The sequence below is a fragment of the Limulus polyphemus genome, unplaced genomic scaffold, assembly GCF_000517525.1.
Source record: "Limulus polyphemus unplaced genomic scaffold, Limulus_polyphemus-2.1.2 Scaffold967, whole genome shotgun sequence".
In the NCBI taxonomy this organism is placed as follows: domain Eukaryota; kingdom Metazoa; phylum Arthropoda; class Merostomata; order Xiphosura; family Limulidae; genus Limulus; species Limulus polyphemus.
The window spans coordinates 152914-175442 of NW_013666577.1; the positions used below are offsets into that span (position 1 = coordinate 152914).

The 22529-nt window shown below is 30.5% G+C and overlaps 2 protein-coding genes across 3 annotated transcripts in view; one reads left to right on the forward strand and one right to left on the reverse strand.

Annotated features, from left to right (window-relative positions):
* LOC106461478 (plexin domain-containing protein 1-like) overlaps positions 1-22529 on the forward strand; it is a 33316-nt gene that overhangs the window by 6492 nt on the left and 4295 nt on the right. For both annotated transcript variants that reach the window (XM_013921302.2, XM_013921303.2), the window contains exons 2-11: positions 9435-9736; positions 10872-11009; positions 13148-13217; positions 13566-13688; positions 14633-14686; positions 17144-17208; positions 18233-18323; positions 19276-19371; positions 19933-20075; positions 21490-21592. In XM_013921302.2, coding sequence (XP_013776756.1) covers positions 9435-9736; positions 10872-11009; positions 13148-13217; positions 13566-13688; positions 14633-14686; positions 17144-17208; positions 18233-18323; positions 19276-19371; positions 19933-20075; positions 21490-21592 — 1185 coding nt within the window. The remainder of the gene's footprint in view (positions 1-9434; positions 9737-10871; positions 11010-13147; positions 13218-13565; positions 13689-14632; positions 14687-17143; positions 17209-18232; positions 18324-19275; positions 19372-19932; positions 20076-21489; positions 21593-22529) is intronic.
* Positions 22120-22529, reverse strand: part of LOC106461475 (syndetin-like) — a 71091-nt gene continuing 70681 nt past the window's right edge. Inside the window, exon 26 of the mRNA XM_022388445.1 lies at positions 22120-22243. Within this exon, the coding sequence (XP_022244153.1) occupies positions 22214-22243 (30 nt within the window). The 3' untranslated portion in view covers positions 22120-22213. The remainder of the gene's footprint in view (positions 22244-22529) is intronic.

A 22529-nucleotide genomic window follows, 5' to 3' on the forward strand; every position in this document is an offset into this window, starting at 1 on the left:
CTAAAGAAGTTATAATGTCATAATCTGCTGTTGCTAGTGGTAGGGCAAAAAGGGTGTTAGATTGTATCTACACAAATATTGAATACAAGTCTAAAGAAGTTATAATGTCATAATCTGCTGTTGCTAGTGGTAGGGCAAAAAGGATGTTAGGTTGTATCTACACAAATATTGAATACAAGTCTAAAGAAGTTATTATGTCATTATCTGCTGTTGCTAGTGGTAGGGCAAAAAGGATGTTAGGTTGTATCTACACAAATATTGAATACAAGTCTAAAGAAGTTATAATGTCATAATCTGCTGTTGCTAGTGGTAGGGCAAAAAGGATGTTAGGTTGTATCTACACAAATATTGAATACAAGTCTAAAGAAGTTATAATGACACTGTAGGGGTCATTATTAAACCACATTTGGTGTGTTGTGTTCACTTTTGGGTGCCTTACCTCAGGAATTGAATTGTTGGAAAGGGTTCAGAGAAGGGATATTATGATTATACTTGGGATATAAAGGTTATAAGAGAACAGATTAAGACTTCTGGAATTGTTTTCTCTGGAAAAAAAAGAATAGTTAGATGGAATCTGATTGAGGTGTGTAAGATTATTAAGGGAGTTTATAGTGTTGATGCACCTTCTTTCTTCATACTTAGTAATGAGAATAGTAGGACTAAGGGACAAAAGTATAAATTTTAGCATAGTAGGAGTCATCTTCAGCTAAGACAGCTTTTTCTAACAGTGTTTGGTCTTTGGAGTTGGTTGCCTTCAAATGTGGCATGGATGCAGTTAATAAAAAAGGAGTTTAAGGGAAGACTTGATAAATATTTGAATGATACTGGCTGGCTTTGAGTTTTTTTTTAAGTTTAGTTAATGGGACAATTGAGATAGGTCTTGTTGTCTGTAAATTATGTGTGTGTATGTTGGTCAGTCTTGGTAACTAAGTAGTATTTAATGAAAATTGCATGTGAAATGTATCTGCATAGTTAATTACTTCTGTTAAAAAATATATGCTTCTACAGAAACTGGTGTAATTGTTTGACATTATTTTAGTATAAATGTGGCTTGAGTTAAGATTCATCACTCTTCTTGAATCATGAAATCAGAACAACAAGGTATCAGAGCATGTTAAGCATACAGCTTAAACACAATATGCTACTTTTTTTTTTTTCATTTTAAACTTTATGTTTCTCCAAATAATAACTATCTTGGAACTTTTATCTCCCTCATAATAAATATGTACCATTCAGTAAGAGTACTCTCATTAGTTCATAGGAAGTGACTTAAAGGAACTCCACTATCATGGTATCCTGTACTAAGCATTATTTATTGTATGGATTATTTAACATTATTGAAACGAATAAAGTGAGTATATTATTAGACATTGTTATAGATATAAAATTTATTTAAAAGAATTAGTCAGTGATAAATCTTTACTAACATGATTCATATTCTGATGTGTGATATGTTTCTAAAAGGTCTGACCAATGACTTATTACAATATATAATATATATGGTGTTTGAAATTGGGAACTTTCTTTAAAATCTTATTTTCAACCTCAGAAAAGCACAATAATTGGCTTTTTTTGCCATGAAGTATTTAACTTTTTAACATATTTTTTGGCAACCAAACTATGAAGCTAGAAACAACACTTTGCCAGCAATAACCTGGTACCAAATAATGCCAGGTGAGCACTGCCAAAATATTTTTTTGTAATTTATTGATGCTTTCAATTATTCTGTTTTTTTTAGCTTTTTAAATTTTTAAGTTGAAGCACTGAAGTCCCCTGATAATTTGTGTTCAGCTCACAGAATAGGAACTACTTGTGAAAGTACCATGTGCTCTGTTAAGAGAGTGCTTCAACAACTGCAAATCTTTTATCCACACAAAGAAAAATTTCCTTTTGCCCAACACTTCAACTATTCTGATCACGTGAACAATGAAATGGTTATCTTGGGTATCAAAACTGGGTTTAGAGCTGTAACAGATAGAGAAATGAAACAAACCTATTTGGTTATCACTACAAAAACTGCTCAACCTTTAATTAGTTATCTATTAGATAAAAAATTATTTTGCTTGCACTCATTTTACTTATTTCTACACGAGGGATGTACATTTCCATTTTATATCTTACTAATTTTTACATTGTTGTTTTTATTTTTATTATCAATATATATATATATTTTTATCACTTTAATGTCAAATTTTTATTCTTTAATATATATTATCTGTAGCTAATTTTATTTTCTGTTACTTTTGAAATTTGTTATGGAAATAATCTTTAGTACTTAGCATTTATTAAAATAACTGATAATATAGTTTTCAGAAATAGAAACTTATAGAAAAAATATCTTGTACTGGTGCTTAGAATATTAATTTATACCAAATTAAACCTCTTAAAATGGACAGACCTTGGTATTTGGCTAATATAACTATCAAACACACCAATTAATACACATGTAGAAAAATCTACTTCATGATCAAACAATGGCTTAAGTGAATTTATGATTGAAAAACTATTTATCCTTAATGTCAATTCTATAAAGTAATCTTTAAGATTAAAGCTTATTATCAACATATATCATCATCAACTGCTACCGGCAAGTCTAAACTTAAAGTGTACTTTCCATTGCACTTTTCAGCACTTGTATATGTTCAGAAATTACAACAAAAAGTTACCCCCTTTTTTTCTAACATATCTAGTGTCATGTTATGAAAAAGAGTTAAGATGTTTGAAGTATATACAAGTATTTTTTTAATATGAGATCCAATATCAACTACAATGTAATGTATATTATGCTGAGAAAAATACTCGTAACTTACGTCCAAAAAACAAAATTATGGTTGTACTTTTAATAATAATAATTATAAAATATATTCCTTTTTAAATGGGTAAATATAGCTTCCTGTCACTTGAATTTGCATATTCACTGGATAGAAGTTTAATAATTAAGATAATTTCCTTAATACTTAATTGTAAGATCAATCATTTGTCAACTAATATCATACGTGTATATCTTAACATGTTGTTTTGAACAGCTTTCATTCACTATGATTGGTAAACTTTGGTCTGTACAACACAGATCAGTCGTATTAAAATATTTTCAAATTGTTAATGTAGCTTGTAATAAGTGTCAATTAGATATCAAGAGAAACCATCATTACTTGTGATTTTTTGTTACACCTGAATAACAGAGAAGCTAATTTTAAACATGTTAAGCTCTCATTACTATCTCTGACACACAACTACTCATCAGAAAATGCTTAAATCAAATACATTTTCTATGCATTAAGAAAGCAGTTGAAAAATCTATAATTAGCTTAAAATATTTATAACAATATATTTATCCAAACATACCAGTCATGAAACAAATCAATTTGAACCTTAAAAATTTTTATTTTAAATACAAAAATAACTTTTTATCAATCAAGTTATTGTCCTCCACTCACATAATGTGATATTCATTTTTTTAAAAAGTATAATATTCACAAAATACTTATAAAAAAAGAAAAACCTGTTACAGCTAAATATTCATAAATTCCCATAAAAAATATTTTCTCCAAAAAAAAACCACTATCTCTCCATATAAACTTTATCTCAGTACAAGTAGTTCTTACTTTAAAATGTTTTTTTGTAATCTTATTTTCTGTTGTCTGTGTAGTGAATCACAAGATAATGTTTTGCCATAGAAGTACTCAGAAATAAAAACAATCAGTCAAGTTAAAAGTAACCAAAAATATATACAAACAAATAGATTAATCTGTATGGTTGGATGACTCGAAACCAAATACAGGTACAATGTACTTAAAAAGTGATGCACAAGCCAGAGAATTAAGTGCAAATCTAAAACTTAAGGAAGTTTTTCAGTCAAGCCTATTATTCACCATGTAAAACAGGTATGTATACTCCGTAATATGATGACGTTATTTAGAATCTTGAAGTGGTTGAGCACCCATGCATGACTGGGAACTGTACCTACCACTGTTCCTGGGAAATATAATACAAGTCATTCTCGACATACATGGATTTACTTCGTATATATTAATAAAATAAATCTATACAAAAATAAGACACGTGTTTATACTGTTGACTAAGAGTAACCCAAAAAACTCATGGTCTAATTGTTTTAGTAAAACCAGAACATTTTTTAACAAAAAATTGATAGAAAAGTAGAGGTGTTCTCAGACAAGAGAATATCTTCTAAATCATAGAATGAGACTATTCAAATGATGAACTGATGATGACATAAGTTTGTTGAAAAAACAAACTTTCTACATTTGTAATAAACTTTCTGTCACTACCCATTCAAACCTGGTTATGTTTCATGATAAATAGGAAGCAGTGAAAAAACAATGTTCATAATATTGGTCTCAAGGTTTTTGTTTAGCGTTCAGTTTGTAACTATTACATTTTAATTTATTGTTTTTATTGATATTACTTCAACGGTAATATAAAATCGGTTCAGTAGCAGGCGCCCCACTCAAGCCATGGAAAATTACTAATATAAATATATTCAAATTACAAAGTCGATATTTCCATGTTTGTTTATTTTTGTTGTTTCTCATAACCATGTGGTTCTACCGTTGTTACTACAGTTGACTTATGAATTCCGAAACGTCCTACATCAACAGTTTAGAAATTACGGGTTCAACTTTGCCACCCTCCCCCTAAGATTTCGCTGAAAACAGTGAAATGGCGCCACTGAATCGGTCTTGTATGCTGTGGAAAACAGTGCATAACATTTATGAACGTTCTGTAAATTATTTGAGTTTACACTACTGGCCAGACTTTTCCTTAATTTTAGAATTGTAAGCACATGGAAAGTAACAGTTTATAAAACTATTATAAACTAATTATCAATACTTTGAACTAAACGTATAACGATTTTTCCTTTTGTAAATTACGTTAGAGAAATAAAATTACGAAATTGCTCTCCAGTAATTGAAATGCACAATAAACATGAAATTTAGCCAGAAAATGCGCTTGCGCGCAATAGCAAGATAATCCCGGAAAGAAACTGTTTGGTTTGCCAAAGCTTGCTAAATGAACATTTCAACACCGTTTCCGGAAGTAAAGCGTGATTTAGTACTTAAAAATTACTTCGGGGCGAGAATTCGAAACAATATGGCAGCCTGAGTAACGCCGATCTGGTTATGATTTGTTTAATTTTTATTGATAATTGTGTTTTGAATAAAGAATACAATTTAACTTAAAACTGGTATATTTTTTATATTTGTACCTATTAAAATATACAGACGGGAGATTTTAGAGTTCAGTTAAGAACTTTATTTCGCTAAAGACTAGAATAATTAAAAATTATTAAAACAATGTTTCGCCAGTGTTTTCTGGTCAGATCTTTATGCTCAGTGTTGTAAAGATAAAAACATAAAATCATTCAATATGTGTGAACTAATTTATTAACAAATCAATAATTGGAAGGTTAAAAGAAAACTTGCTCTAACCTATATTCCTGGAAGAAATCTTGTAATTTTCTCTTATTAACTTGAAATTGCAGTAACAATGTTTAAAATGAAATACGACCATCTAAGATACGGTTGTAAGCTAAATCTTCAACATTTTTAATTTAGCTGTTTGTTTGCTAGAGAAGCTAATCATGACGGTGCTCTATTATGTAGAAAGTGGAGAAAAGTTAAGGCCTGTAAAATCTAGAATTTCGTGCAATATGAAGAAACAAGGATACGATATACATGAGAACCTGTAATAAGTGAATGTTATTGAGTATTAAATGCAAGAATTAGTTCAGTGTAAGAAAAGTTATACAGTATTAGAAGTGAGAGTTATATATATTTTGTTATTAAGTTACTTCATTAATTAGCATATTTGTCTACAGATCTAACTTCTAAGTTAAGTAAGTTATGCTATTACCATTAGTATATAGGCTTACATTAATTTTAAAGTTTATGATGAAAAGTTTATTAATGAACTGAATTAATTCGTTATCAGTATGTGGCATGAACCTGGCATTATTTTTTATCAAATAATCCAAAAGAACTGCCCCAATAAGTGTTGTTTGCATTTAACATAGTGTTTTGGGACAACATGGGACCTATTGGTTCATCTTGGCTGTTCCATCCTCTAAAATAATTAAAAGAAAAGTCTTAAAGCCAGCAAACACCTCAATCAGTCTCCCCCCCCCCTCCCAAGAGAAAATAATTTCAGAGATATCAGCCTCTCCTTGTGTGACAACCCATCCATCCCAGGCACCATTCTAGTAACCCTTTCCAACAGTTCAGTGTCTTTCATAAGGTAAGGAGCCCAAGACTGAACACAGTATTCCAAACATACTGATTGTTATATATTTACACTGTATGAGATTATTAGTGTTTTTACAAGTAATCTGTTTAAGTATTTTAAACGACCGTTTTGCATTTATCAGAAAGTGTTAGTAATTTTTGTGAATACTTAATAGTCTTGTGGAAGGAATTAGTGTCAGAAAAAGATTTTGAAGAGTTTCAACACTAGCTATCTAGGGGGGGTGTGTGCCATCAATACATTATTTCTGTGTGTGAGGCTTTAATGTTCTCTTTTGTAAGATTTAGCTAGTTAGGAGATGTTTTAGTACACGTGACAGTACTGTTAATCTGAATGTTATGCTTGTAGTTAAATTCAGTTGTTTAAAGATAAAACAAGACTGGCTAGGTTAATAACTTTGACATTTGGATAGATTTAGAGCAGCTTTCAATTTCTAGGTTTTTGTTGTGTGGAATATTAACATGTAGGGAAGAAATATCCATAGTACAATGGTCAATCTTTATTGACTTATTCATTGATAATGATTAATTGTGTTGTATATCTAATGTGAGAAGAAAAAGTAGTGTGGATGTCTTATGAAGTGGTCACTATGAGTAGATGCATAAAGCTTATTTTGTCGAGTTGGGTTATAAATTATCGGATAGGTATGATTATCAGATTTGTGTATTTTAGGTAACAGGTAAGATATCCCTGGTCAAGCCTACTTGGGTTTTAACCACTGGACATTTTTATTTTATTTTCATGGCAGTTTGATTATTTTGGAGGAGTGCTTACATTTATCAACAATAGATTAAGTAATCTGAGTGTTAGGGTCATGTGAGTGAGGTTTCATACAAGTTGTTGTAATTGATCTGACAACTTCAATGAAGAAGCCTTCTTTGGTAAGAATAACAATAATTCTAGCTTTGTATGCTGGCTTTATTGTTATACTTTGGTCTTCTTAAAAGCAATTCTTTCTTTCTGGTTAAGATTATTGTGAGAGTGTATGAATGATTTCAAAGATATTTGTATGTCATTTTCAACAACTTTAGTATAACTCTTTAAATGTGCTGTCATCAAAAACAGTCACAGCTTTTAATTCATTGATGTTATTTGAAGGTTGTTTTTATGGCTTTTAGTTTTTCTGAGGGGAATAGTTTCAGGCTCTCATTTTTAATTTTAATGAATTCTTGCTGTCCTTCAACAGAGATGTTGTAGAAATTAGTGTATTTACTGATATGCTGATCTAAGTTATTTATGGTATCTTGTCACATTTGCTTAGGAAATTTCATTATATCTGAAGAGGTATTTTTGAAAGTCTGGTGCTATGTGTACTTTTTACAAAAGAAATTGTCATTAAATCCTATTATTATAGGTGCTTTTTGTTTGAGAAGTTGGAGTGTTTCTCATCTGTTGATGACATCTGGTACACCTCCTAGTTGATATGAAATTTGCATTGTAACAAAGTTGATTTTTATCAGAAGGGGAGGGTAAGTGTTTTATTGAAATAGGTAAATGAAGGAAAAGAGTTTAAGACAAAGATTGCTTGATATGCTACACAAAGAAACTGACAAAACATAGTGTAGGTTGAATATTTTTAAGGGTTGGTTTTTGTGGAAACCCAACTGTGAAATGTGGTTGGAGACTGACAGAGATAATGTTTTCATGCTGTAGTGGTGGTTTATTTCTAGTAACATAATTTTTATTGTAATGTAGATAATTCTAGAGTGTATGAATTAGTGAAAGAAGGAAGTGTGTTTCTGGTATTTTCCTTTTTGTTATCAAGACTACAGGATGTAACTTGTTGCTTGTTTTAGCTGGGAGGAAGGAAAGGCTCATGTATTGCATGCAGTCTCGTAAACAAAACTGCAGAGTAATGTTGGTTATTAAATTGCCAAGTCTTAATGTGATAATAAATATGCTTTTTGACTTATGATTGTTGAAGAATAATACAGCTCGTGAAGAAGTATGTCTCGGTGTTTAACACAAAAGAGTGATCCACTTGTGTAACATGGAACTTGATTAGTTTTCAGTTTCTTATGACATTACATTACTTAAGCTGTCTTGGAAAATGAAAACTTCATATAGATAGAATGCAGTAATTTATGCCAAAGAAAAAAAAGGCTTGTTTAATCAAAGTACGCATCATTATATGATAAAAGTATTCAGTTTTGATGTTAGGGTTCTAAGTTACTACCTACATTTCAGGTTGAATGTAAGTTTTGCTTGATTGTTAGCATAGATACATTCATTGTAGTATCTCCTGTTGTTGTACATGTAGATTTAACAAGTCCACTAATGTTCAGGTACAATAAATAAAAGTTTTATAAGTGTAAGTTAAATATATTCATTAACATACATTTACACTATTGAATGATATCTCCTGATGTCATAATCTGGTTAATCTACATTTTCAGAGCCTAAAAAAGGAAGAAAAAATTACTATAGATAGAATATAATAAATTATACAAAATTATTTATTCTAGATTATTTTCTTTTGAATTTCTTCACTTTAGAAGCTGTTATTGTAAATTATAATATTTCACTAAGTAAGGTAAAATATTCTTTTGGTAAATGTTAAGTCAAAAGTTTTTTCATGCATATGACATAAATCATCAGTTGATTCTGTGATATTTTCTAGTGGAAATATATTTGTGTGGGTTTTCTTTTGTAGTTCTGTACCATATGCTTTAGAACACTTATGTATAGATTTTGGAAGGTATATTAAGTAAAGTTCATTGCAGATACCTCATATAAAAAATTTGTTAATGACAAGGTAAATACTGCTTATTCTGTTATTTAAATAAAAAAAAACTTGAAAGATACCTAGTAAAGAGAAAAAATAAAGAACATTTTTCATGTTAACACACTATGAAATAATGTATTACTATTTTGAGTATTAAACAAATCATTGGTATTTCAAAGTTATCTTTACAAGATTGTGTCTTCTAACAACCGACACGTCGTACAATTTTCATAATTCTCAAAAGCATTTCTTGTGTCATATACATGACTTCAGAAGTTACTAACCTTACTTGTTACTTCACAGATCTGTTGTAAATTTCTAACAATCAGTCTAATGAAGTTTGAATTTATCTCAACAGAAAATTATTTATGTTATACCCTGACCTTTTTTTACATGCATGTAATAAAATGAACTCTAACTCTTTTTTTTTCATCTTTTTTTTTTCTAGAAAATCTGTACCAGATACTGGAGAGGCAGGATATAGAAAACTCTCTAGATGATGCTGAACAACTTGAATATGAATTTCGTTCTTCATACGATGGATCTGAGACGCCATTGTTTCTTGTGAAAAGACAAGCTGATCTGAAGAAAACAGTAATAGAGAAGAAACCTATTCCTAAACCAAAGGTAGATATAAAAGTTAAAGATGAAGGCATCACAGAGATCACTACAAATCCAGATCAGACTAGCTACAAAATCAAAGCTTCAACTGTCAGCACGACCTTGGCTCCAGACAGCACCAATGCCACTGTAAGTATTTCTTGCAAATGATGTTAGAGATATCCTAATTGGGTGTAGAGTATAGAAGGTTGAATACATTTCATTAAAACAAATTTGAATATATAAATTGGCAAATCACATGATAACCACAATTGATATAAAGTTGTAGTGTAAAGAAGTATCAGAACTACATTTTGACATTATTTTGTAGGTAGTGTAATGCAACTGAAAATTGATTGTTGTGGGTATGGTATGTAATGGCCCTTTATGTTGCAAAATATTCAAACACTTAGATGAAAAAAATGCATTCTGATCATGATTTAGGTTTTTAAGACAGGAATATCTCTTGTACTTAATGACATTAGAGAAATAAGGAATATGGATTCACATGAGGTACTAAGACCACCCAGAAAGAGACCTGCAGCAAATAGTACACAAAATATGATAAGCCAAGTGCAGCATTTTATAACAGATGAGAGTCCATGAACACTAAGGTCAGTGGAAAAGGCCATTTATGTGCCCCAGGCAACAATTTGCAACATAATTAAGAAGGATCTTTCTGAAAAAATGACACAAGTCATGTATCCAAGTTGTTTCCACAACATATATGTTCAAACAGTTGGAGAATGAAATTGGTATGAAACTCTTCATTCACCAGTGGTTTTTTTTTCTTATTTGTATAGTCTTCTATTAAAGACATTACTGGGGAGTTGCAGCAATGTTTCCACAAACTCTGCATTTATATCATCTTTGCTTAGATCTACAAGTACTTGCTCTAAGGTATTGGATAATGTTGGCTTAATTAGTTACTGGCTTCAGTCAAAGTAATATTAATAATAATAAAAAAAAATGTTAGCAAGTAGTGAGAATTATAATATCATATATAATAATTTATAGACATCTTACAGTGTCCCCATCTTGTAAAGTGTAACTATGTGGCTGTTCTAAGGAAATCATCTTATAACAAAAGATAATGTGCCATAAACATGCTTTTTCCTCATTGAGAGACTGCCATATAATGTGATAATATTACTGTAGACATTACTTTTTTACAGAATCACCATATAGCAAGTGTTCGTGTAACAGTAAAATATATTTTTTTCTTGTTTGCAGATCAACATATAACATGACGATGTGTTAGTAATCACTCTTTGTTTTCTTGCAGGAAGACCATCATACCTATTACAACTCTTCAATATATACAGATCCTAAAGAAGCAAGAGCATTTTGGATAGATTTGGAAAATAATCATACTGAAGTGATTACACATCAGATGTTGTCAGATTCTCACAGGCGTGCTGCAGTACGTTATCCTAATATTTTGAATGTATTCTATCTTTTGTTGTCATTAAAAGCGTAGCCTGTGTGTAACGCGTGATTTTAAAGTATAAAGTGTATAATTACATCTTACGTGTAATTATAACTCACTTTAGTAATATTTGTATTAAAATAACAAGGTAACAAGTTATTCTTAGTTTCTTAAATGCATTTTAACTGATGATATATAACTTTTGATTTCCAATATCTTGAGTGTAAAAGATGCAACATGAAGAGTACATTGTTAGTGATATGTCATTTTATAATTATTAATCATTATTTTAGGAGCTGTGAATTTTTTGTAGTAAAATTCTTACTATCAAAATAATATACAATAACTATTCAGTTCATAAGTTTAAAGACAAATCTGAGCAATAAAATTTATTGTGTTAAAGAAAAAGAAAATATTTTTATGTTAAGACAGAAATATTAACAGTTTTTTTTTGAGATTCCAAGATATTTCCAGGCAGTAATATAAAAAAAAGTGTAAGAACATGTTAATTTCATTTTCCGTATTATTGGAGTGAACTCCATAACTGTAGATTACAAAACTGTAAACTACTTTGAGATCCCTCTACATGTCCTACTCTACGTTGTTTGATGTTTAAATCAAATAGATTTTATGTTAGGTAGAATCACCAATAAAAATGTATACATACACATCAACATGACACACCAGTGACACAATTGCCAATAAAGGCTATGTATCGACTCTGCAGGAAACACTAGTGGCACAGTTATTATTAAAGTTTATTTTTCAACTCCACAGGAAACATTGGTGACACAGTTACTAATAAAAGCTATGTCTCATCTCTACAGGGCAATGGTGATACAATTATTAATAAGTAATAATAAAAGGTCAACAAATAAGGATGATGCGGGGATGGTAATGCCAAAAAGAACGGAAACAAGGTAGGGATGAATAAACAAAAACATACAAAAATCACTACCTAAGTAGCCAAATCTTTTCAAGAAAAACTTTTATCTACAACTAAGTGTTGAACTCCTTTGATTTGTATGAATTCAAGTTTGAATAAAAGCATTTAAACTGAATAATGCTATGAAGTCTTACAATGGCTAATTCCCATAAGCTTGAAACATTGACTCAGTGGCTACGTATGTAGGGATTTTTGTATGGTTTTGTATTCATCCCTACCTTGTTTCTGTGTTTTTTGGTATTGCCATCCCTACATCATTTTTTTCTTTAAATCTTTTATATACTATTTTTTCAAACAATACCAATGAACATCTTATAATGAATAGCTGTTGCTATGAAGGCATAAATTTTAGCCTTGCATAATGAGTTGTCTTGGTAGGCATCATGTGTTGAAGTTAGTTAAACGCTATACTGCTATTTTGGTGTGTAAATCATCACAACAACTTCAAGCATTTGTTAGATAGCCCTTGTGATATCAGAATAACCAACTGAACATTTGGCTGTTATGCTACTTGTCTGTCTCTACTTTAGTGATGTTTTTTGGCTAAACTGAAGGTCTTAACAGCTTTTGTAAACCTCAGAAACCCAAGTTAAGTATTTATAAAAGTCCCTTAGGTTGTTATACAAGATATCTAAGACTATGATGAGCAATACATAATATCCCTACATAGCAAGTACTACTGTGCTTGTGATAAAGGCTATGTCCCAGTTATACACAACACTGGTAATACAGTTACTAGTAAAGGCTATGTCCCAGCTATACAAGACAATTGTAAAACAGTTACTAGTAAAAGCTATCCCAGCAGTGGAAGACATTGGTGCTACAGTTATTAATACTGCCTTAACTATACAATACTCTGGTAATAGATTGTCTAAGGTATACAAGATATTGATGATATAATTGCTAATAAAGGTTAACTCTTGGGTATACAAATTATTGACACTACAGTTACTAATAAACACCCTTGATCATTATAAGATACATAGATTGTAAGATAACACTAGATTGGATTTTGTATTTTTTGAGAGAGAGAGAGGGACAATATGTAACTCTAAAGCCAACCAAGTCATTACTTTGCCATAGGCATTTATACTGCTTAGAATCTAGAAGTATATATGAGGATATTGATTTTGTTGATATATTTATTTTTATCAAAGTTATCTAGATTTCCCTCTTATCTTTGCAGACAGTATCATTGTCCTTTGACTTCCCTTTTTATGGTCATCTTGTCAGGAATATCACGATTGCTACTGGAGGTAAATTTTATGTTTGCTTAAAAATATTTATATATGAAGAAAGGTCCAACTTTCTAAAGTACTCGGGTTACAGGATATCGTATTTTTGATTTCTTGAACCTATGTGTTTTCCTAATATCATATGTATGTGATGTACAATGATACTTATTCTTTATGTACTGTATTGTTTTAAATGAATTGGTTCTTGTCAATAACTGAAAATTTTCTTATAATGCAGCCTTTCTCTCATCCATTAGTTAGTTTAATTTAAAACTATTACGTGCATTTATTTTGACTGATGAGTTTGTAATCTCCAGTAATTGTGTGTGTGTGTGTGGCCCTAACTTGGTTTTCACTGTTGTTTCCCAGGATTTCTCTATGTAGGAGAATATATGCACAGCTGGTTGGCTGCAACACAGTATATAGCACCACTGATGGCCAACTTCGACACCAGTTTAAGTAACATTTCAACTATCAGGCTGGCTGACAATGGTATGGAGTAGAGAATGTTTTTTTGTTGCTTTGAGTAAGGTTGTGCTATGATGATTAGATACTTGTAAGTTAAAAAGTTTAATTAGATTATAGGATAAAGCTAATTGTCAAGATAATCTGAACCACAAAGGGACAAAGTTTTTTCCAAATAGAATGTTTTATGTTAGCAGCATTCTTTTCAAAGCATGCCACTGTGAAGACAGACGTTTTCCTTTGAAGAATAAGTAGCATAGGAGCAGAATCTTGGAAGAAAGACTTACTGTGGCTTGCTAATGAACTTTATCATAGCTCCATGCATTTATTATAGATTTGATGTGTAAGAGGTGTGTTAGTGATTTAAGATAAGTGCATGTAGTAAAGATGTGTCACAAAAGTGAAGGTTGTTTTATGATGTTTTGTCTTATATATATATATATATATTCCTTTTGTGTTTAATAAAGACATGTTGCAGATATAGGTTGTTGTTTTATGATGTGTTATTAATCTTGTGTAACTCTTTTGTATATATTAAATATGTGTTATTATATGTAGTATGATGTGCTTTAATTTTATGTAAGGTGTGTATAGTGAAGATGCAAAGGAGTTTTCCATGATGTGTTATTACTTATACGTAACTTTTGTTGGTATTGTGAATGTATTATCTGAAATGGTTTTGTTTGATGTGTCATTGATCTTACAGTCCTTGTGTATTTACTAAAGTTGTTTAGTCTGGTATGGTTTATTATAATGTCAATTTTTTTGTGCGCTCATTGTCTCTTTTAATAAATGGTTTTTCCATGTGATTTGAAGACTTATTATATGGTGTGTTGCTATGTTGTTCTATAAAATATGAATGTTATGTCTAATATTTTTCTAATTATTTTTGAGCCCATAGTTACATGCACACTGTTAAAACTTCTACAGTTATATATCAGTTAATTTTATTTGATGTTGAAATATTCTAGGTTCAATGTTTGTTGTCCAGTGGGAAGAGGTGGCTTTACAGGAAGGCAGCAGCAGTAAGTTTTTGTTATATAAATAAATTAACTTAGAAACATTTCTGTTATTACACTGTAGTGTGATGGTTCATGTCTTGGTATAACTTTTGTATGTTTATACATAGCTGTGGATGTCTATATTAACAGACCTGGAAATGTAAATACAATATATATGTGATTTTAAATGATGGGTCAATGTCACAATCAAGGGGACACTGAGTAACACCATTTGGACTTCTGCTGATCAAAGAAGTGTTATGCATCATGTGATTGAGATCATGTAATTATTATACATGAGTGACATATAATAATGGTTGGAGACGGCTTGAATGGGTAATGAAGAAAAACTTTAATATAATTTTAACATGACAGCAAATGTACAACATTTTAACAAGGTTTTGTCATCATCATACTTGTGATAGTTTGTCATAGTGAATATCTTCTTACTGTGTTATTATTCAGATCAGTTTGAGGATTTTGTAAGTATCTGTAATGATACTTTTATAGGTGTAACTCAACCAAGAAAGTATTATCTGTAATATTCAAGAACATGCAAGTTAACAGAAAATGAGTTAGGAATCAGAAAACAAAACCAATAACCCGTACACTTTCAAAAAAGTGGACTTTCTTTCATCAGAGTTAAATAGCAAAAATACTACCTGTCATGGAAGGTACACTTTCTTAAAGCTTTTAGAGCTTCTTTTATTGATCCCAAGAAAGTACTAAGTAAACATGGTATCCTGTCCATGAAGCTAAGGGTTATGTGTTAACTGTATGAACACATGAAGAGTGTAATATTTTGTCCTCCATGGACCTTAGGGTTATAAGTTAACTGTATCAACACTCATGAAGAGTGTAGTATTTTGTTATCCATGGAGCTTAGGGTGATGTGTTAACTGTGTGAACACTCATGAAGAGTGTAGTATTTTGTTATCTATGGAGCTTAGGGTGATGTGTTAACTGTATGAACACTCATCAAGAGTGTAGTATTTTGTCGTCCATGGACCTTAGGGTGATGTGTTAACTGTGTGAACACTCATCAAGAGTGTAGTATTTTGTCCTCCATGGACCTTAGGGTTATAAGTTAATTGTATGAACACTCATCAAGAGTGTAGTATTTTGTCGTCCATGGACCTTAGGGTGATGTGTTAACTGTGTGAACACTCATCAAGAGTAGTATTTTGTCAACATGGAGCTTAGGGTAATGTGTTAACTGTATGGGCACTCAAGAAGAGTGTAATATTTTGTCAGCCATGGTGATTAAGGTGATGTGTTATCTGTACTGGCACTCATGAAGAGTGTAGCATTTTGTTAGCCAAGGAGCTTAGAAAGATGTGTTATCTGTTCTGGCACTCATGAAGAGTGTAACATTTTGTTAGCCAAGGAGCTTAGAAAGATGTGTTGTCTGTTCTGGCACTCATGAAGAGTGTAGCATTTTGTTAGCCAAGGAGCTTAGGAAGATGTGTTAACTATATGAGCACTTATCAAGAGTATAGTATCTTGAGTGTAAGATTAAGATAACATTAAATTTGTTTTATCCTTAAAGATACTAGAACAAAGTATCTTAAATAATTGAGAATATGAAAGACTTCTAATGGTACAAATAACTTTACATTATAGAATTGTATGTATGATAAATTTTTCCAGAAGCCTGAATTATAACACAACGTCTAGTTAGCTTAGTAACCTCGTATGTTTGCAGGTGATCTTAGCTGTCTTATGAGAGTTTCCTGTGCTATTCTGAGACGATTGGTGGTAGTTTAATGTTTGCAATCAGTTAAGAAAAAAAATTCTCATTTTGAGGTATTTATTCTAATTAAAGTTGATAATTGACTTTTATTGGGTTTAATTTTTTTTCTAACATTGTAGCTGAAATCCTTAGGTAGGTTTTGTGTAAAGCATAAAATATTGATTCAAATATTTGTGTGCCCCCATGATGGCTCAGCAGTAAGTCTGAAGTTTATAGTGCTAAAAAATCAAGTTTCAATACTTCTGGTGGGCACAGTATAGATTGTCCATTGGTAGCTTTATGCTTAACAATAGACAGACAAAACATTTGTGTAAAAATTAGGGGAAATATATGTTTATGTATTTTGCAGTGTATTATTTAAGAAATCATGTTTTGTTTTTAATTCTACCTAGAAATGATTGGTCTGATAAATCCACACAGTACATTTAGGGTTAAATATGAATTATGAACCATGTGTGTTCGAAATGGATGTTTTGAATAAGCATATGTATGTGTTGCTCATACTTATGGGAACATCTAACAAGCCTATTGGTTATTTTCCTATTAATTATGTAGCTTTGGCACAGGAAATCAAATAACTTGTTATTGAACTTTATAAGTGCATGGGAAAAAAAAATAAAAGGTTTTTATAAAAAATTGAATTTGACATGATTAAGAGAAGAATTGAATTATAAATGTGATTTTGAATAATCTTGACAGAAAATTAAAATTTTTTTGTTTCTTCTCAGTTGACACCTTTACTTTCCAAGTATCATTATTTGATAATGGAAACATCGTCTTTGTGTACAAAAAGGTAAGTTAATAGTTTTTTTAATGTTATTTATGAAAGTCCAAAATAAATTTGCATATCTCATAGCAAAATCTGAGGTATTCAAAGCCTCTATAATATACAAAATATATGTCAATGAATGTGAATTTCAAATAGAAGTAGCAAGCATTGCTAAGTCAAGATTTGTTTTTAAACTGAAATTTTAAAAATTCAAAGAATACTTTACTTTTTTATTGAACTATTTATTCTAATATTGTGATCACCTATTACCCTTCAGTTAAGTGTCTTTTATTAGATTTCTTTCCCCCCCTTCTTTGGTTAATCTTTTTTTCACAAGGTGTTTTTCAAAATTTTGAAATAGCAAATTTGCATTATTTAAACTTATACAATCCCGAAAGAAACTTTACTAAAAATCTTGCCTAAGTTTTTAAATGTCAAATATATAAAAACGCTGGCTGTGTTTGTGAGAAAATAATATTAATGTTGTACAGGACAGTGTGGTCAGATGAGATGGAGTATGCTTTTCAATAATTTTGATTAAATGATAATTTTCCGTTTGAATCTTGCACACTTCAGCCCGGTATAGCCAGGTTGTTGGGGTGCTCGACTCACAATCTGAGAGTTGCAGGTTCGAATCCCGCCACAACAAACATGCTTGCCCTTTCAGCCATGGGGATTTTATAATATGATGGTCAAGTCAATCCCACTACTCGTTGGTAAAAGAGTAGACCAAGAGTTGGTGGTGGGTGGTGATGACTAAGCTGCCTTCCCTCTAGTCTTTCACTGCTAAATTAGGGACAGCTAGTGCAGATAGCCCTCGTGTAGCTTTGCGCGAAATTCAAACCAAACCTTGCACACTTTTATAGTTTGTATCATTTTACTTAAATTTGTTGTGTAATGTGCAATTTTTTGTTTGTTTGTTTCTAGCTTCTGAAATATGGCAACCTTACTGCTTGACCTTAAATTCTTTTTAATGAACTGATGCGCAATACCAAACTTTATTTAGTGAAAAATGGTTACTCTATAATTTTGTACCTTGCTTGTCTAGGTGCCAATTTCAGTAACAGAAATTAAAGATGAAGATCATCCTGTGAAAATAGGCTTGTCTGATGCTTATATATATGACAGAAAAATATTTTGTAAGTATGTGTTGTGTTCTCCAGACTTTGTTCTCTATTTATGGTTAACCTGTGAATATTTTACTTTAGTGATGTTACAGGCTTTTGCTTCTGTATTATTAGTATTTAATTATTGAGTTATAAGAGTGACTATTCAGTTATGATGTGTTCATAAGACGTACTTCTTAGCTTCTGGAAAGAATTTGGGGGAAATACGGTAAAAGGTAGTGTATGTTCAGGTTGAATGATATATATACATGCAAACAAAAGTGCTGTATTAAAGGACGTAAACAAACGAGTAAAATAAAGGACTAATGTTCAGTAATCTATCACTGGTTTATTCTAGTTCTGAGTATTATTAAGATAATCTGCCTTTAAAACTATTGCTTGTTAAGACTCATTAGTAATAATTTAACCAAATGTTTCTTTTTGTTGTAATTTTAGTAGTTTTTGTGTAGCAATTTTAGTTTAAAAAGATATTGCCCCAACTATGTAAACATTAACTTTTTTCTTCAAAACAACTCTTACCAAAAAAAAAAGTAAAACCAAAACTACCCTGAAAAACTGTTGAGTTTTATTTCAGTCAGTGTTAGCTTTCTAATAACAGTTGTGTATGTTTTGTATTATGAATGTTTTAATTAAATGAATGATGACTTTGCTTCATTTTAAGAACAAGATTTTCAGCATTTAGAGAACCCTTACAGTGCATTTGGCATATTATTTAGTTTCAAGTTACTGTACTTTAATTAAAAGATTTATTAGCAAAAGTTGGAAGAATATACCATATTATTTGAGTACCTCATTTTTTGTTATAAAAATAGCTATGTATCCCTATTTAAACCTTGTGTAACTGTTGATAACCTATGTGTATAATCAAGGGATAAAATATATAAATATTAAATATGCTCAACTTATAAGACCACCATAATTTTCTAGCAGAATAGAAAGATTGTTAACAATAAAATGTTTGTAGTTATTCGCAGAAAGACGATTTATGAATATCATAGAATTGACATGAAGCGTGAAGAAATCGGAAATTGGACGGCTTTGTATTTTACAGCTTTGCCAAGTAAGTATTGTTTTAAAAAAAAGGTGGTGGTTTTGTAGGAAAAACCTGTCATGTGTGATGTATTGTTTAATTTCTTTTAATATATTGTGATAATCTGAAAGTATTCACTTAAGTTTGTTTTTGTTTTAGAATTTTACTGAAAGGTGCACAATGTGCAAAGTTTTATTAATGTTGGCATGTTATATGTTTTGTAGACTAATATCTTATAACCTTAATTCAGTTACACAGAAAAAAGGGGGGGGGGTATTAATTATAATAATCTCAAACTCAAAAATCTAATATTCTTACTTTTTATGGTCACAGATGTTTTGAAAGTTATTAATTAAATTCTTCCTTGTTTTTTTCATTCCATAAGCAGATTTTTGAAGGTTTTTGCATGTAAGAAGTTTTTAAAAAATTTCCCTTTTGAAGGATGGGAAAAACTCTTCAATTGGTGCTTAAACTTATTAAAAGTTAAATTATTTCCTCTGTCTGATGAACATCTGCCATGGGTTTGATTCTTTTGTTGGTACTAATTATTAAATGATGAATAGAAATTCTTAATATTGGATTTTTCTTTAGCTTGTCTTAGCTTTAAAGATTGTGATTCCTGTGTCTCTGCAAACATCAATTTCAACTGTTCATGGTGTGAAGCTATCAAAAGATGTTCAGATGGTATAGATAGACACCGTCAAGAATGGATGGCTCAAGGGTGTGGAACGCAAGTAAGTGAATTTAAGTTTATGTAGTTTCTTACCACACAGTTTTTGTTGGGTTTTTTAAGCTGATGTAGCATTTTCAGTATAAAGACAGAAGAACTACAGCAGAATTCTCAACACAGTTTTGTTTAATGTTTAATAATTACATAGATTTTAGAATTATAATGAAGTACTCCTCTTTCAGCATATATATTGATTTTTTGAGACTTACATTGGTGCTACCTTAAACACAATTGAGTACTTGTTTTCAGTACACCAAGTTGTGCTTTGATCTAATACTTACAACTCGAGATTGATTGATTTTGTTTATGAACTTCAGCAGTGATGCAGTTTTTCATACTGAGAACCAGCTGGAGACTAAAAATTTTGAAAACATTTCAAGGATGTTCTTGATGTAACTAAATACTGGTCATTATTTTACATAGACATTAATCTGATTTTGTCAGCAGTATCTTTCTACCTAGAGATTAGCTGTGCTTACATGGAGAAAAATTGTACCTATGTTATAAGCAAGAAAAAGTTAATACTGCTATAAAAAAATTATTTTAATTCCTAGAGGTTGCTAGAAAATTGGATTTAGGGGCCTAATTTATACATAACCTCAAACTTTCACAAACAAGAATAACAGGAAAACATTAACTTCCTACAAGAAACTATAATTTTATTTGTACAATAGTTTAAGAATCATCATATTCACACGCAACTAAAAACCAACAAATGTGATTAGGAAGTGAGGCAATTTTCAATTTATACACTGTCTTGATTATATTTATTATAAATCTGTCAGCAATTCACTTTGAATGCAATAGACTTGCTGATTAGTAAGTTAATCAGTATTGTAGTAAAATTGGTTTCTTTTTAAATGCAAAAATAATTGTATCTCAGTGTACTTTTAATGAAACACCAAAATAAAAAAAACTACATGAAATATAAATTTTCAAGTACAGTCTTGTTTGAAATAGCCGAAGATATTAGACTTACCCAAATACATTGTGATAAAATAGACATATCCAGATATATTGTGATAAAGTGCAACTTTCTGGTTACTTATTTAAAAAAAAAAAATGTTTGCCATTAATTTGTTATTCAGTTAAAATCTTTTTACATTATGAAGTATTCCCTAAGTAAGAAAGAGAATTGAAAATTTATTGGAAAGGGTATAGTGGTTATAAAAACGAGTTATGAGACATAAATGTAATATTTGATAGTAAGCAAGTAAAGACAATTTTTACTTAGTTACATGTCAGGTAAAGATCTTTATGTTGTGTGTGTGTGGTGGGAGAGAGAGAGTTAATTAAATCCATGGATTTTTTTTGATTCAGGTGAAATCTTGATATTGTTATTTTTTAAACTTCATACAAGTACAGATTTTTTGCTTGATGTTTTATTCTAATAGTTAAAATTGAGATTATTATTTTAGGCTAACAAAGAGTGTTCAGAAGCAGCAACTACTGTTCCTCCCAAACCATCTCCATCAACTTTGGTAACGACAACAGAAGAATTTACTCCAGAGAATGCTACTGGTAATTATTACATTAATGTTGTGGTACCAGATATTATTGACTGAAGAAATTTGATATAAAATTAAGTAAAGTTCTTGGAACTCACACAAGTTTTTATTGGTTGTACATGATAAAACTTGTGTATTTTATTCACGATATTTCATCAGGTTTACCTGGCATCGTCAGGTGAGATACAAGAATTCATTTAGTCTCAGTTTTTGTATCTCGCTTAATGATGCCAGGTAAATGTGGTGAATAAAATAAAAATTTTACTATGTACAAGTGATAAAATCTTGTTGAATTTTATAAAACATTGCCCTTTCTAATATTTACTTCTTGTAATTGTTTCAACCTTAATATGATAAAAAAAATTCATGAATTATCACAAATAGAATTATTCATTGGAAGTCTGGTCTTTGAGTGCAATATCACATGTTTAAAAAGATATAAAAGCAAAAATCACAGTTGCTTGTGTCAACTAATAGATAGTCAAATGATTATAATTGCATGGTTTTATTTACTTTGTATCATATATAGTTTCATTATCATGCCTACATCAGAGAGAAATAACATGATTAATTTCAGTTGCAAAATAAGATGTTTAGTTTCTTTGTAACTCATTCTCTACATATGGTGCTGTGCTCATGTACTAGTGTCATCTGTAGTACATATCTGAAAAAGAAAGCAGCATCAGTGAATAGAGAAAACTTTTATGTACATTTTGACAAAGTGAACATTTCTTTAGTGATTATCAGAGTTGACAATAGTAACTAGTTGTGTTATTACCCAAAATACCAGGGGGAGAGATCCCCAAACTTAATCTTAAAAATTTGAGCTTGGTCAGAAGCTTGGTCCAGAAAAGGTTGTTGCATTATAAGCCCTAGTTGTATTTGTTACACCTATTATTATTATTTTTGGTTGTCTGTCATTATCCCAAAGTGGATTTTTGGGTGGTCAC